At 39.6% G+C, this 16,896-nt stretch overlaps 2 protein-coding genes across 38 annotated transcripts in view; one reads left to right on the top strand and one right to left on the bottom strand.

Moving 5' to 3' along the window:
- Window positions 1–13,707, bottom strand: part of CCDC122 (coiled-coil domain containing 122) — a 33,782-nt gene extending 20,075 nt beyond the window's left edge. For 2 of the 19 annotated variants that reach the window (XR_004523054.2, XR_004523055.2), the window contains exons 1-2: window positions 13,543–13,672; window positions 5,274–5,370 (exon numbers count right to left, since the gene is read on the bottom strand). Coding sequence is in view for 11 of the 19 variants with exons in the window: in XM_019936513.3 (XP_019792072.2) it covers window positions 4,652–4,767; window positions 5,274–5,328 (171 nt within the window). In the remaining 8 variants the exon portion in view is untranslated. Of the gene's footprint in view, window positions 1–4,651; window positions 4,768–5,273; window positions 5,438–9,713; window positions 9,808–13,250; window positions 13,437–13,538 lie in introns of those variants that run through there. The other 17 variants (XM_019936513.3, XM_019936507.3, XM_019936517.3 and 14 more) reach the window with 17 other exon arrangements.
- Window positions 13,708–13,867: 160 nt separating this feature from the next.
- Window positions 13,868–16,896, top strand: part of LACC1 (laccase domain containing 1) — a 61,277-nt gene continuing 58,248 nt past the window's right edge. For 17 of the 19 annotated variants that reach the window (XM_073795242.1, XM_073795237.1, XM_073795241.1 and 14 more), the window contains exons 1-3: window positions 13,868–14,004; window positions 15,175–15,779; window positions 16,383–16,561. In XM_073795242.1, coding sequence (XP_073651343.1) covers window positions 15,230–15,779; window positions 16,383–16,561 — 729 coding nt within the window. In that variant the 5' untranslated portion in view covers window positions 13,868–14,004; window positions 15,175–15,229. The remainder of the gene's footprint in view (window positions 14,005–15,174; window positions 15,780–16,382; window positions 16,562–16,896) is intronic. The other 2 variants (XM_019936506.3, XM_073795243.1) reach the window with 2 other exon arrangements.

Below are 16,896 nucleotides of genomic sequence, written 5' to 3'. Positions count from 1 at the left end.
AAATCTCATTATGATTTCAATTTGCATTTCTTTAATAATTGATGATACTATCTTTTCATGTGCTTGTCTTTTGCAATATCTTTTTGCATGAAATGACCATTGAAATCTTTTGCCCATTTTTAAACTGGGTTGTTTGCCTTCCTGAATTGTAAGAGTTCTTTATATAGTATAAATAAATTCAAGTACATTGTCAGGTATGTTTTCAAGTATTTTCTCCCAGTCTATGACAACCCAAATGCCCATAGGGCCCCAGCAGGTATACCTCACATTTATTTTCATAACAGTGCCTTTTGACAGAAATAAAAACGTTTTTTAATGAAGTCTAATTTTTAAAATTTTTGTGTACTATTTAAGAAACCTTTGCCAAACCCAGCATCACTAAGGTTTTCTCCTATATTTTCTTCTAGATACTTTGTACTTTCAATTCTTGTACTTAGGCCTATGATCCATTTTTAGTTAATTTTCATATACAGTATGAGGTGGAAATTGAAGTTCACTTTTAGCATGTAGCTGTCCTCCACCACTTGTTGAAAGATTATCATTTCTCTAATGAAGTGCCTTGGCACCCGTCTTAATCAGCTCGGGCTTCTATAAAAAAAAAAAAAAAAAAAAAAAAAACGGAAAAACACCATAGACTGGGTGGAATAAACAACCGACTTGATTTCTTACAACTCTGGAGGCTAGAAAGTCCAAGATCGAGGTGCAGCAGATTTGGTTACTGGTGAGAGGCCTATTCCTGGCTTGCAGACAAAAACACCTTTTTGCTGTGTCCTCATATGGCAGAGAGAGAGGGAGGGAGAGGGAGGGGGAGGGGGAGGGGGAGGGGAGGGGAGGGGAGGGGAGAGGGAAGGGGAGGGGAGGGGGAGAGGGAGAAGGAGAAGGAGAGAGAAAAGCTCTGGGATCTCTTTTTCTTCCTATAATCCCATCATAGGGCCCCCACCCTCACAACCTCATCTAAACCTATGTACCTCCTAAAAGCCTCACCTCCAAATACCATCACATTGGAAGGAACACAAACATTCTGTCCATGAGAGCACCTCTGAAATCAATTGTTATGTGTGGGGCTATTTCTGGATACTACTCTGTTCTGTTCCATGGATCTATATGTCTGTCTCTATGCCATGTTACACTGTCCTGATTACTGTACTCTATAATAAATCTCAAAGTCAGGTAATATTATGGGAGTTCCCTGGTGGCCTAGTGGTTAGGATTCTGGGCTCTCACTACCGAGGGCCCGGGTTCAATCCCTGGTTGGGGAACTGAGATCCTGCAAGCTGTGTGGCGCGGCCAAAAAAAAAAAAAAAAAACAAAGTACTAGTAGTACTTCCAACATTGTTCTTCACAGTTGTTTTGGCTACTATAGGTTCTTTGCGTTTCCATAGGACTTTTAGAATCAGCCTGTCAATTTCTCTAAAAAATGCCTGCTGGGATTTTGATTGGAGCTGCTTTTAAACAATAGATAAAAGAGAAAGAACTCACATGTTAACAATACTGAATATTATGATTCATGAAAATGGTATATCTCTCTATTTTGGTCCTTAATTTCTCTCAGCAGTGTTTCACAGTTTTCAGTATACAGGTCTTACATATTGTCTTAGTTTGCTGGCGCTGCCATAACAAAATACCATAGACTTAGTGGCTAAGACAACAGAAATTTATTTCTCATAGTTCTGTAGGCTGGAAAGGGTGTCAGCATAGTCAGGTTCTGGTAAGAACTCTTCCTGGCTTGTAGAGGGCCACCTTCTCACTGTGTCCTCACATGGCAGAAAGAAAGCTCTCTGGAGTCTCTTTTTATAAGGGCACTAATCCTACCACCAGGACCCCATTCTCATGACCTCATCTAAGCCTAATTACCTCCCAAAGACCTCACCTCCAAATACAATCACATTGGTGATCAAGGCTTCAACATATGAATTTTGGGGAGATACAAACATTCAGTCTATAACACAAAAACTTTCATTAAATTTACCCCTAAGTATTTCATAGTTTTGATGTTACTGTAAATGATAATGCTTTAAAAATTTTAAGTTCTGATAGTTTCTTTCAATATATGTAAATACAACTGATATTTATAATTAATCTTATCTTGCAACCTTTCTAAACTCCCTTATTAGTCCTAATAGCTTTTTAAAATAATAGATTCCTTAGGATTTTCCAGAAATAATCATGCTATCTGTGAATAAAAACAGTTTTACTCCTTCCTTTCCAATCTGGATGCCTTTTATTTCTTTTTCTTGCAAGGAGTGGCTTGAATTATCAGTACCGTAGAATGAATAAAAGTGATGAGAAGACACATGCTTGCCTTATCCCTGATCTTAGGCGAGAAATATTCAGTCTCTCCCTGTTAGGTATGCTGTTGGCTGTAGGATTTATGTAGATGCCCTATTTTAGTTGGCTGGAGCTCTCTTCTATGCCTAATTTGCTGGAAGTTTTTATCTTAAATTGATGTTGGATTATAACAAGTGTCTTTCATGCTTCTAGAATTCTCTTTCTAAAACGTAAATTTAATCATTCACTCTTTTGCTTGAAGTCCATCAAAACCCTCCCATCATCTCTAGAATAAAGTTCAAGTTTTTCATCATGCTATACATCTCTTGTTGCTTCTCAAGATACAGTTTATGTTATTCCACTATCAAACTACTTATAGTTCTATGAATGTACCAATTTTATTTCAGGACTCTGTGAATTTTTTCAGGTTCTTTTTGTCTGGAATATCATCCTCCTCACCCCCTAACCCTCAAACCTATCCCAGACACCTAATCATTCAAGTGAACTCCAGATATTTTTTAAAACTCAACCAATCACTCCTCTTTCAGTGTTAAACCTGTGTTTGTGCTTCTACTGTTGACACCAGTTCCCTGCATGTAATTATTTGTTTACTTATTTGTCTCCCTCTTTAATAGACGGTGAGTAGTGTAAAAGTGAGGACTATATTTAGCAAAATGCTTAATAGAAATTAGGCCCTCAACATAAGTGAAACATCTGTAAAATTCTTTGAAGATTGACAATTTTTATAGAAAATTTCTTTATAGAAATCTAAGACATTATTATCTTTGTATTATATCCTATTGTCAACATGTATTCTTTTCTGAAAGTGACTAATGCAATGCAAATACTTATAAGAAATCTATATTACCAAAAAGGTATAATTATTATCATCATATCTCTGTTGATGCACTAATACCTAAAGCCATTATCAAAATCTGGTCCCATACTGCCTACCAGGGTCCCAGCAAGGATATCTTACATAATGTTTACAAGTATTATTTCATTTAATTGTCATGAAAACCTTACAGGCAGGTCTTATTATTATCTCCATTTTACAAATGAGAAAACAGAAGCATGGAGAGATTAAACCATGGAACCAGAAGTAGCAAATCTCTTCTTTTAAACTAGGCAGTTCAGCTCTAGAGCAGCAGTCCCCAACCTTTTTGGCACCAGGGACAGGTTTCATGGAAGACAGTTTTTCCTCGGCCTAGGGTGGGGGACTGGGGGGGAGATGGTTTCGGGATGATTCAAGCGCATCACATTTATTGTGCACTTTATTTCTATTATTACATTGTGATATATAATGAAATAATTATACAGCTCACCATAATGCAGAATCAGTGGGAGCTCTGAGCTTGTTTTCACTTGTCACTCACTGATAGGGTTTTGATATGAATCTGCAAGCAATTGATTTATTATGGTCTCTGTGCAGTCAAACCTCTCTGCTAACGATAATCTGTATTTACAGATGCTCCCCAGTGCCTCAGCTCCACCTCAGATCATCAGGCATTAGATTCTCATGAGGAGCGCACAACCTAGATCCCTCGCATGTGCAGTTCACAGTAGGGTTCGCGCTCCTATGGAAATCTAATGCCACCACTCATCTGACAGGAGGCAGAGAGGTAATGTGAGCAATGGGGAGCGGCTGTAAATACAGATGAAGCTTTGCTCGTTCGTCTGCTGCTCACCTCCTGCTGTGTGGCCCAGTTCCTAACAGGCCACAGATGGGTACCTGTCCGTGGCCCAGGGGCTGGGGACCCCTGCTCTAGAGCATATTCTTTTCATTTCTATGTTATATTTAATAAAAAAACCTTTAAAAATTAAATACACTGTTTTAATTTTTGCTCCTTTAGCTATATTAACAGAGAACAGTTATGTCTAATTATGCTGAATACAAAAACAAGTATGGCTTCCAGATGCCTGTGGTGGAATTATGAACATACTTTGAAATTTAAGGAACACAGAAATGTTCCTTACCTACCTGAAATGTTCACTGGCAACTTGTAATTCATGAGCCATAGCTTTAAGAACACAGGCTTAAAAACTTAACCTTCTTTCAAATCAGAATTTTAGGAAAAACTATCAAATAGAGTGAATTTAAAATAATTCTATGTGACATATTTTTTATGCTTATTTATAGTCACAGTGACATTGTTGAATGTTTGCACACTGGATGTGTAAAATGTTCCATGAAACTGGAATACTCATGTAGACTTTACTTAGGGATACCAGAATAATTTAGAAGGTGTAAATATGAAAAACAGACATTTTAAGTTGCCTCCTCAGAGTTATTAAGTTATGCTTAATAACTTTCCTGTTACAAATTTAATATAGCTTTGAAGAACATAAAGACTCATTTAAAAGACTGTGTGAAATAGGTTACCTGCAAATTGAACAGAACTTTTTTGTTTTTTTCTATTTCTGATGCTTGTGATTGTTGTTGCTGTGCAACTTGCTCGACAGCATCAGTTAATGAAGATATGTCTTGTTTAGCCAGAGCTAGACAAAATAAAGTACATAATAAAAATCTAAATGCAAACATTCTAAGAAACATATTTCTTCACTCAAAGTCGTGAAAACTGTTATGTTTTCTCAAAAATAAACTAAATTTAGGGTTGGTACTCTTCCTTTTTGACTATAAACAAAACCAAAATCAAAGGCCATAAAAACAGACAATTCAAAGTCACCTACTACAATATTATACCTGTTACTTTATGGAACAGTATAAATATTTTGATTGTCCTAAAAATTTTTATCTAGACCATTTGCACATATACTACAATTATAGTGGTACCATAACCATTTCTCAATTGCAGTTGATGAATTTTCATTATAGGCCTGCATTTTCAGGTTGTTATACTTTTTCTAAACATTCTGTAAGTTTCCTCCCGGTAAACTTCAACAGCTTCCCTCTATTCTAATTTGCTACTAATTTTAACACAATTATCCTAGCATACTACTTTTTTGTTACCACTCATCTTTTAGTTATATATTTCTGAAGATACCTTCATTACCTTCTTCAGGAACTCCTTGACTCTTCCTTTCTTCGTTGCCTGACATTCTTGTGTCTCTTTTCCCCTTTCTAGTTCACCTTCTTTACTCCTACAAAATAATCAGTGTAGATAATCTTTCACTTTTCTTTTTTTTTTCCAGTCATGTATGAGTGATCCTGAAAGTAAATTAACTGTCAAATATCTCACAAGGATGACAATGACATTCGTCATCAGCTCCAAGAATTAAAATACAATGACTGAGTGAGAGATTTGGGGAAAAAGTAGAACTATCCTTCCATCTTGGTTGTCCTGCTTTTCAGCTGTTATGACACTGGGAAGTTTCTTAATTTCTTTGCTCATCAGTGTCCTCATCTGTAAAACCTCATAGGGCTGTTGTAATAATTAATGTACGTAACATGCTTAGCACAGTAAATGACATAGAGTGAGTAACTAATTATTCTGGATTAGTAGCTAGTACCTCTAGAACTATTATGAAATGGATTCTAAAACTATAACCAGAATCTGTGAAAAACAGTGCCAAGCTGAATTAGCAACTTCTGTCATGGGTATAGGATGCAGGGAATATGGCACTCCTGTGTAAGGCCAGGGTAAGCCTTACGCAAGTTTAAAATCACCATTCAATCTCTTCTATACGTAGGAGAAATGGATGAGATGAAGGGGTAGATTTTTTTCTCCCCTGAAAGATGGAGAGAAAGAGTTCTTTCCTGTACCAGCGCAACAAATGAATGCTGAGTTGGCAGAGTTAAAGGCACTACCAGTCTTTGGAAAAAGAGTATCTGATTGTGCCTGTCCATTCCTATACAAAAGAAATCATACAATTTTGCATGATTAATAAAAGGAATGTAGTGTTCCTGCTTAACATTTGAACATACGGATTTTTCTTTTTAGATGACATCCTTTTAAAAATATCTTCTCCCTAAAACCACCTAGTTTCTCTGAAGTTCATGCCATCATGAGCTTCAGATGAGTAAAGTAAGAAAAAGTAAAAAGTAAAGTAAGCTTTACTCTTCCTTATTATCAGTTGACTTCTAAATCTCTACCCTTCACTCCTAGATTACAGTATCTGACTTACTGTGTCTCTATTACTACTTTTTAAAATATTTCTTTGGAACTTCAACATCCACACAGGTGGTACTTTTAATACTCTGACTTCTCAGTTCTTTGATGTTTTTCCTTATCCATCCTCCCACAGAGTATCACTACACCTCATCCGTAATCTCAGATTCAAACACTTATTTTTCAGCTCATCCCTCCTAGTATTTTGACTGTAAGAGCTGTTCAACCACATTGACTCTTCTACCTTTTCATGGTCCCTTAGCCTTTCATGTACTCACGTCACTTACCCAGTTTAGATTCCTTTGCATTCAACCTCACTTTTTTTGTACCGCTCTCTCCCTGTCCTACTTCCCTGGAAAAATTCCAACTAGTTGCTTTGCTTACATACTAGTAGCTGAATATGCCTCAAGAAAAGCACACACCTGTGCTGTGGTCTCACTTAAAATTCAAGACACTTTATGTCAAGTGGGCCCTTGATGCTAGGCCCCGAGGATTCATCAAGTTTCATGGATGATTATTTCACTCCTTCTTCTCTGTCTTCAAACCTCCCACATCTCTTTCCCCCTCCTCTTTCAGTTGAAAACCCATCTTCTTATTTAACTGAGATAGTAGGAAAATATCAGAGAGGGTGGTAGATCACCCCATCTACCAGTCTTCCTGGACCTATACCTATATACTAGTCTATTCTTTTCTTGCAGTGAATAAAGTGTACTTGCTCTGACCTAGGGCCAATCCTCTCCTTCTGTACCCCTTCCTCTCCTACTCAAGGACATTGCTCCTTCAAACGTCCCATCAATAGAATTTCCTCCTTTATTTGGTCAAACATATTATCCTGGACAGCCTATCGTATAATCATCAACAACAATAACCACTTTTGCTTGACACTTTAATCTCTTTCAGCTATTGACCCCTTTCTTTGCTCTCCTTTATAGCCAAGATCCTTGCTGTCTACTTCCTCTCCACCTATTCTTCTTGAACCCCCCAGAATTAATCGTTTACAACTCTAAAGTTCTTATCAAGGTATCTATGGCATCCACATTGCCACTTCAATGGCAAGTTTGGTCCTCATCTTCCTTAACGTATCCATGTCATTGACACATTTGATCATGCCCTCCTCCTTGAAACAACATACTTCTCGGTTTCCTTTGCCGGCTCCTCCTCACCTTTGTCATTTACGTTAGAGCGCCCTAGCACTCAGTCCTCAGGCCTCTTCTTTTCTCTAAACTTACTCTGCAGGTAATGTCATCCAGTTCTATGGCTTTAAACTCCCCTTATAGGCTCACAACTCCCAAATTCATATCCCTAACCTGACATCCCTCTTGAGCTCCAGACTCATACACAATTTCCTACCTGATATTTCCACTTGAATTTTTTATAGGCATTTCAACTTACTATGTTCCAAACCGAACTCTTTATGTCTCTGTCCACTCCATCACTACCCCTAAACCTGCTCCTTCATGGTCTTCTCCATCCCAGTAAATTATAAGTTCATTTTTCTTATTCACACTCAAAACTCTAGAATACTGTCAGGGAGGTATCTAGAAGGATATAGAGCCCAAGGCAATTTAATCAGCCTTGCCCAAGATAATCATAAATGAGAGCTCATTGTTGATGTTCCATAGACCCTTTGAGAAATCATTTTAGATATTCCCCAAGTATGTGGCCCAAGACTGCTGCCCCAATTGTTTTACTCAATAGACAAATCAGAATCTTGACTCTTTTCTTTCTCTTACATGCTGCATGCAATTCTTTTGGCAAAACTCACTGGTTCCACCTTTAAATTATATTGGAATCCAACCACTCCTTACCGCTTCCAAATACTATCTTAGCTAAGAAGGCTTCCCTGATAATCCCTCTAAAACATGACCTTCATCCCCCATTTCCTTACCCTGCCTCATTTTTCTTAACAGCATTTATCACTTTTATCATTTTTCTTTTTTATTTCCTTTTACTAATGTAAGCTCCATGAGGGAAGAGACCTAGAACAGTGCCTGGAACATAACAGGTGTCTAACTATAGTCTATCTCCACTTCAGTTGACCCTGTTCTACTGATAGAATAATGCTTCTGAAACACTGTTCTGATCACATCAAATAGCAACCAATCTTTCAACTCCACCTTAGATGCATCTTCTTTAAGAAGTTTTTCTTGATCTTTCTGGGTATATATGATCTCTCTCTCTCTCTCTTTTTAGTACAATTGTTTCTATATCTCTATTATACCAAGATAGATAACAGTCTAGGTCTCAGGGTAAGATAGGGCTAATCTTGAAGCTAAGTTGTGCCACTTACTAGTTTATTAGGTAAATTCTTTCCAACCTGAGCCTCAGATTCCTTGTCAATAATAGTACTTTCCTCATTAGATTTTTGTGAGGATGAAGTGAAATAATGAATATAAAGCATTTAGCAAATTCCTGCCACTCAACAATTTCTATTCCTACTGTTTACATTACTTTATACTATATTTCCCTATTAGACTATAAGCTCCAGGAAGTCTTACTCATTTTTGTATTCTTTAAAGTATTTGATGAAGAAACCAAAAAAAAAAATTAAGAAAATTAGATTTATACAATAAAAAATAAAGTAACTGGTACTTCTTGATATCTATTTCTGAAGCAGCATAAATTGAAGAACTCTTGGGTGATATTTATTTAAACCAGCTATTCATGAAAGGATATCTGGTTTAAAATTGAGGAAATTTTCATTTTTTCTGGATCTCTACTGTAGAATGGACAAAAAATAAAAACAAACTACTGCCATCTACTGATAATTCATTACAATTGCATAAATCAATAAAAACAAGAGTTTAGAGACTAGACAGTATTAATTATTCTTTCATTCAAACCACGTATGTTGGTACATATTATATACAAAGCATTGTGGGAAATATAATTATGAATTTAGTGACTGATTTAAAAAAAACACACCTTATAATACCTATAGTATTTGAGAGTAAATATCCAAATATTACTTATAAAAAATCATTTAGGGGTTTCCCTGGTGGTGCAGTGGTTGAGAGTCCGCCTGCCGATGCAGGGGACACGGGTTCGTGCCCCGGTCCGGGAAGATCCCACATGCCGCGGAGCGGCTGGGCCCGTGAGCCATGGCCGCTGAGCCTGCGCGTCCGAAGCCTGTGCTCCGCAACGGGAGAGGCCACAACAGTGAGAGGCCCGCGTACCGCAAAAAAAAAAAATCATTTAGGCAAAACACTCTCAACTAAAAAAGTAGCTTTACAGAAAACAATGCAATGGAAATACTATAAACCACCATGTTCTATATTAACTATAGCCAACATTTACTAATTACCATAAGTACTTTCACATAGATTATCTGTTTTAGCCTTCAGAGCAATCCTATAAGCTAGACATGATTTTTACCTGTATTTTGTAAATGAGGAGACTAAGACTTCGAGAAATAAGGAAATTCGCCAAAGGTCATACACCCAAGCAGGAAGGATGAAATCTGAAGCAACTAGGATCCAAATTAACATTTATTAGGTATTTAGTATGTTCTAAAGCATTGTGATGAGCATGATTTTTGTGCACCATCTCATCTGAATTCAAGGCGAGTGCCTGTAATTGGCCCTTGGGAGGAGATTTTAAAAAGGCCATGGCTTGAGTTTTTGGAAACTCATCGTCTGGTACCTCCCTTCAAGTTAATGAGCAAAATAAAGCAAGGCTGTCAAACTCCCCTCGGGTTTTGAGAGCTTCAGGCTTAAAAGAATCAAGACGAGGCAACTGTCCATGTGCGCCCATGTCACATAAGCACCATTTTTCATCCTGAATGGAAAAAGCTGCTATGTGGACCTGCCAAGCAGTTTAAGTAGTTAAGTTTATAATTACCTCCTACCCCCTTTAGAACATACATTTGATTAGAAAACAAGGAAAGAAAAATTACTTAGTTAATTTTCACATAAGTGCGAAATTGCTTTTGTTTTTGTTTTCCAAGTGGAAGGGGAGTTTAATAACTGAAGCTGATGTTTAACTGGGGAAGCTAAGAAAACTGACCTGGGGAAGAGAGAAAAGTTTTCCTGGAATTGAGAGTTTAAAATTATGTCTATATTTGTCATAAGCATGATGGAATCAGTTCTGGATGGTTCAATTCCAACAATAAATTAAAGAGGAATCATGGGGAAAATGTAACAAACTGCACAAATCAGTAAGAATCAATAGTACATACTTCAGGTAAAAAAGAGGACAAGTCTTTTCAACCACATGTTTTCAAGAGAAGTTACATCATCAGAGTCATCCAAAAAGAATAAATTTTGGAATAAATAAATCCCAACGCAAGGAACACGTGGAGCCAACAGAAGCTGGAAGAGGCAAGGAAAGCTTTGAAGGGAGCACGGTCCTGACACACCTTGATTTAAGACTTCTGCCTCCATAACTATAACACAACACATTTTTGTTGTTTTAAGCCATCCAGTTTGTGGTCATTTGTTATGGAAAACTTAGGAAACTAACATAATCTTTTAACAAGGAAATTTGCATGTTACATGTCCTTTTCTGGAAGGACTCATAAACCCTAGTGTGAATGGTTTAAAGACAAGTGTTCCCAGTTTTATTCTAATTGTTCTCATGATAAGGATTTACATGGTGATTAAGAATGCCTGGGGATTTTCCCAAAGGTTCCCCTCAACAGCCAGGCACTCTCTCTGCCCCCAAAATGCTCTAAGTCTCTATGGGGGAAATAGATGCAAAGTCAAATAATGAAAATGTAGAGGAACAGTAGGTGTTCTCTTAGTCTACCTACACTTAACCTCTAGCCAATTGACTCATTTTGTTTCCTTTTAAATCATAAGCTGCTAATTCCCACATCATGCTGAATGCGCATGCTGAATGCTAAAGGGTTACAAAGCTAGTCTCCAGTGAGTCTGCCCACTTCTGCTCCTACCAGTGGAACTGTACAGCTGACAATGTCACTTGTGTTTGTTCCTGAACCTGTTTATGCCAGTTGTACTTGTCACTGTGCTTTCATAATTTAATTAAATATTATGTAAACCAATGAAATAGTGTGGAAATAAAGTTTGTTGTTTCTTTAAAAGCTATGTTTAATATTTTGGAAAGACCCAATTAAGGTGAGTTGTTTGAATGTGTGAGATAACTATAAATGATTATAAAGAAGAAATCTGCACTCAGCTTCACAAGTGCCTCTAGGTTATTTTCCTCTTAAAGGAACCGAATCTTGGGACTGCTTAGCTGATGGTTGAGAAGTGTAGTTTATGGAAGAGATATGATGCAGAACTCTAATCAGGAGGCCATGTGCAAAGAAAAGGTCTTGGACCTTCTCAACAGATTGGCAAACAAGCATATAGTTGTTTTAGGTTAAAAAATGTTTAAGGTATTATGGTATATTTTCATAACTCTCTGGTTTAACTGACTTTCCTTTGAAACAGTTTTATTTAGATATAATTTATATACTAGCATGTTCATCTTTATGAGGTATACAATTTAATGTTTAATTGACTTTTTCAATGTACCGCTTGGTTATGGATACAGGTTGCATCTATGAGAGAGCTTCTCCCATACAAACAAAATGCTAAAAGAAGCAGTTAATTCTGCTTAGCAAGGGGATGGGGATTCAAGGTGATGTTTGAGCTTGAAGGGTCTTGAACAAGTAACAGCTAAAAAAAGCATATAAAGAGAAGAGTGTTCTAAGCAGAAGGGATAGCTTATGCAAAGGATGAAATCATATGGTGTTCCAAGGAACAGCCTTTAGTTTGAGTGGCTTGGGAATAGGGAAGTTGTTTTTTCAAATCTAGTTATGCATCTGAATCATCTGTAGAGATTAAAACAAAACAAAAAGCAAAGCAAAACAGGCCGAGACTTGACTCCCCGAGTGAGACTTGACTCCCCGAGTTTCTGATTCAAATGTATATCTGGAGGTGGGGGAGGGGGAAGCTCCCTGGATTTATATTTTTTTAAAGTTCTACTTGTAGTTCTGAGGTGTAGCCAGGATTGAGAGCCACTGGAGTGGGGGGAATGGGGATGAGGTAAGAGAGTGCTAGGAGATGAGGCCACAGCCCAGTACCAGATGATGAAAGGAAATGGTATATAAATACAATATAACAGCAAACTTTCTCTTCCCTGACAGCTTCCCTATTCTGAAATATTTCTTTTTTACCTTTTTTACTGTTACTGTTGCATGACAGAAAATGAATTCCCACCATTGTCTATAAAAACAGAGATAAATGTTTTCACCCAGCTTTGTAACTAAAGACCTCTATTTTGCTTACAGTAATATTTAACATAAAGCAAGCTCAGAGCAGAGTGCATCAGGTGAACCACATAGCACTCAGTGCTCAATAAATGTCCAGCAAAAATGATGAAAGTACAATTTTTGACAGAAACATCTGCCAGACACTGAACAGTGGGTTCCTATTCTGGGTTGGTGATGCCATAGAATAGCAGCACCTGCCCACTTCAGGTGCTCTTCTAAACTCCCAGATGGCTGAGATTCTTTCTCTCAGGGACAGGTTCTTCAGCACTTATCGTCTGAGCGACTGTCAGAAGGGACCCCCTCCTTCTGTCATAACCAGTTCCACAGGAAGCATCCTTTCTCCTACTCTTTGAAGGTTGGAGATATTTCCCCTTGGCCAGAGTGTCTGCCTTCCATATACATAGGAGCTGTTCAATATTTTTAAATAAATGAATGTTATGCTCTTTCAGGGCAGAGAAAGGATGCTAATTTACATCTTTATCACAACTCTAAGGGTCAGTGCCTTCTAATTTTCTACTCCTGGCGCGTAGTTTTCAAAGGGCACCTAGGACCTCCGTTTATCCACACACGTGCTGGAGCTGTAAAGTTTAGTCAGCAAGTTAGGCAGGATCAGCAAAAAGGCAAAGGAGGGGTTCAGCCAACTCGTTTCTGGAAACAACTAAAGCAAAACCGCTAAAAAAATTTAAAAAGTCTACCTCAGGAGGCACGTTACTTGAACTTGGATGGGACAGAGTGCCAAGCGCTAACGCGAGGAGGTTCTCAGACCTGGGCTCTGGGGAGGAAACCGAGTGTCCCGACCGCGCTGCCGGGCCGGCGACTCGCTGTGGCCCGACTGGGAGCGCGGACGCCGGGAAAGGGGTTCATCGCTTCCGGGCAGGGGGAGGAGGTCATCGACCCGAAGCCGCTCGGCCGCGCGCCCAGTCCGGAGGCCCGCCCCGCTCCCTCGCGCCCCGCCCACCCCGCCCAGCCACCGGCCCGCGGACCCGCCTGGCTCCGGTCACTCGGTCGGTCGGCTGCTCCGGTTCCCGTTCCTCTTCCTGGCGCCGGGCGGCTGGTGCGGGCTGGCGCCCTTCTGACCCGGAACTGCTGACGGTTCCCCGCGGTCTGGCGCGTTCGACCCGAGGGTCGCTCCCCGGGTCGCTCCCTTTTCCCCGCACCCAGCCCCCCGGCCCGGCCTCCGCGGCTGTCAGGGGGCTGCCGGGCGGGGGCTCCGTCAGTCCGCGGTCAGGCGGGTGAGGCGGGACGGGCGCCGCCCGCCCAGCGCCCGGGCACACGCTCGCGGCCTCCTGGTCTCGTTCAGGCGGAGGACTGGGGGCGGCAGACGCCTCAGAGCTCGCCGCCCACCGAGTGTGCAGCGGAAGGCGACGCGCGACGGGCGAGGACGGAGAACGGCCTCGGGTGTGCGTCCGGCCGTCGGAAAATCTCGAAGGAGCGGGAGGAGTCCGGCAGGTGAGGATCGGCGCCCCACAGGGCCGAGCGCGGACCGGGCGGGTGGCAGAGGCGTCGTGGGGCTTTTCACGGTCCAGAGCGAGGGGGTTAGGAGTGGCGGCAGGAGAAAACCATCCGGGGCACAGGGGGTCACCGAAGGGGTCACCAAAGAGAGACCGGCAGCCTGGGGTGGGGGAGGGCAGGGGCTGGGGGGAGAAGATCTGTGCGCGGACAGTGAAGAGGAGAGCAGGTGGGACGCACACCTGATCCAAATTGCCGTTGCTTATGAGATAATTGCCATACCTGAGTCCTGCGTGAATCCTGGAGTCTGCTTTTATTTCCTTAAAAACGCATTTAAAAAAAATTGAAGTACAGTTGATTTACAATATTAGTTTCAGGTGTACAACATAGTGAGTCAATATTTTTATAGATTTTATGCCGTTTAAAGTTATTATCAAATATTGGCTATATTCTCTGTGCTGTACAATATATCCTTGTAGCTTATTTATTTTATACATAGTAGTTTGTACCTCTTAATCTCTGACCCCTATCTTGCCCCTCCCTCCTTCTCTCTCCCGGCTGGTAACCACTAGTTTGTCCTCTGTGAGTCTGCTTCTGAAAAACAACAATAACAAAATGCAATTTTTCTGAAGGAAAAAAAAAGCAATTAAGAATTTAAAAATTTTTAATTTTTAGGTGCAGCTCCTTTTAACCTATTGAACTCGACACCCAGGTATTTCATATGAAGGGATGTAAATTAGCAAACCAGTGATATCCGGATTAATGATATATCAATAAGTTGACACCCTGTAATTAAAATACAGGACTTTGTCTAAGTCAACAAGTAATTCCCTGCTTAAAATTTGCTACCTGCACCATTGTAAAGCAATTATACTCCAATAAAGATATTTTTTAAAAATTGCTACCTGAAAACAAAACAAAACAAAAACTGTTGTTCTGCTGGAAAGATGTAAAGTACTTTCACAAAATGAATTAAGAGATGGCTTTGCTTTTCATTGTCCTGGTTCTGACAAATAGTGCACTAGCTTTTCTGGGAGGAGTCTAGATTCACTATTTTGGTTACATTTTTAAGTCAGTGCAATTCTTTTTACCCATCCACAAGTTTCTGTTGTAACTATAAGGAGATTGATATAACTTTGTATTCTTACTTAGGCTAATTTTTCTTTACAGGTGATTTTGGGGGGCACAAAAACCTTCTTTGAAGAACTTTGTACAGTGTTGAAGGATGGCAGAAGCAGTGTTGATAGATCTCTTTGGTTTGAAATTAAACTCTCAGAAAAACTGTCATCAGACATTACTAATGACATTGAATGCTGTCCGAAACCACCATGGTGCCAAGGCCAAGTTCCTTTGCATAATGTGTTGCAGTAACATCAGCTGTGACCATGATGATTGTGAATTAGAAACAAGCATTGGATTACCTGCTTTCCTGAGAGAATTTGAGACTGTTAGCAATTCCAGCATGGCTGCCTCATTGTATACCATTAAACAAAAAATTGATGAAAAAAATTTGAGCAGCATTAAGGTAATTGTGCCTGTGCACCGGAAGACATTAATGAAGGCTTTTATTGGTCAACTCTTCACTGATGTTTACAATTTTCAGTTTGAAGATTTACAGATGACTTTGAGGGGAGGTCTTTTGAAACAGCCTACTGAAATAAACATAATCACAGCTCAAGAACTAGAGGCAATCCAGAATGAAATAGAAACATATTTGAGAAGTTTGCCAACACTGAAAGGAGAATTAACCATTATCACATCTCCTTTGATCCCAGGTTCGTTAAGCACTATCTGTTGATTTTACTGGATGTGAAAAGCCAGTCTTTCTTTACAGGTTGTTCATCTCTTTTTGCTTCTTTCTTTTGTAGACTGTTGTGAATTTATGTGTTCATTAGCATCAGTTACAACATGGGAGTGTCATGCATTGCCTTGTAGTGTCAGGGGTGCCAAGGGATAGCCACCCTAAGTAAATAATTTCTCTTTATGCGAATTCAGCTTTAAGACAAATCCCCCAGCCTTCCTTTTAAATGAGATTTATGACCGTAAGCATTTCCTACTCAGAAATTCTGAAACCTTAACTCATTGGTGCTTTCACAGAAGAACGAAGTTTACTGTGAGCTATATGCTATTGGGATAACAAAGACAAATGGGACAAAAGATACCCTTTGAAGAGCAATAATCCCACAGAAAAGGTAAAACAAACTCAAAGCATTATGTCGTAAGAATAGGTGGAGGTATAAAGAACTGTAGAAATTAGAAGGCAGATAAACTAATGCAGGATGAGGTGATTAGGGAAAGTCTTAATGAGAGACTGGGTTTGTAATGCTTATAGTCTTTTGTATGTCATGTTTTTAATCTTCATTGTTTATCTTCAACAGATATTTTCATACATGGATTTACTACAAGAACAGGTGGGATATCTTACATACCAACTCTTAGCTCATTCAACCTCTTCAGTAGTTCCAAACGGAGAGATCCCAAGGCTGTTGTTCAAGAAAATCTGCGTAGGCTGGGGAATGCAGCAGGATTTAACGTGAAGAAATTTTACCGAATAAAGGTACAATTTTATTTCCTATTTTGGAAGATGTAAAGTATATTCTTATTTATTTATTTATTTATTTGTTTGTTTGTTTATTGCTGTGTTGGGTCTTCGTTGCTGCATGCTGGCTTTCTCTAGTTGCGACGAGCAAGGGCTACTCTTCCTTGCGGTGCGTGGGCTTCTCATTGTGGTGGCTTCTCTTGTTGTGGAGCGCAGGCTGTAGGCATGCAGGCTTCTATAGTTGTGGTGCGCAGGCTCAGTAGTTGTGGTGCGCAGGCTCTGTAGTTGTGGCTTGCAGGCTCTAGAACACAGGCTCAGTAGTTGTGGCGCATGGACTTAGTTGCTCCGTGGCG

The sequence above is a fragment of the Tursiops truncatus genome, chromosome 18, assembly GCF_011762595.2.
Source record: "Tursiops truncatus isolate mTurTru1 chromosome 18, mTurTru1.mat.Y, whole genome shotgun sequence".
Classification (NCBI taxonomy): Eukaryota; Metazoa; Chordata; class Mammalia; order Artiodactyla; family Delphinidae; genus Tursiops; species Tursiops truncatus.
This window is presented reverse-complemented; position numbering and strand designations above follow the sequence as displayed.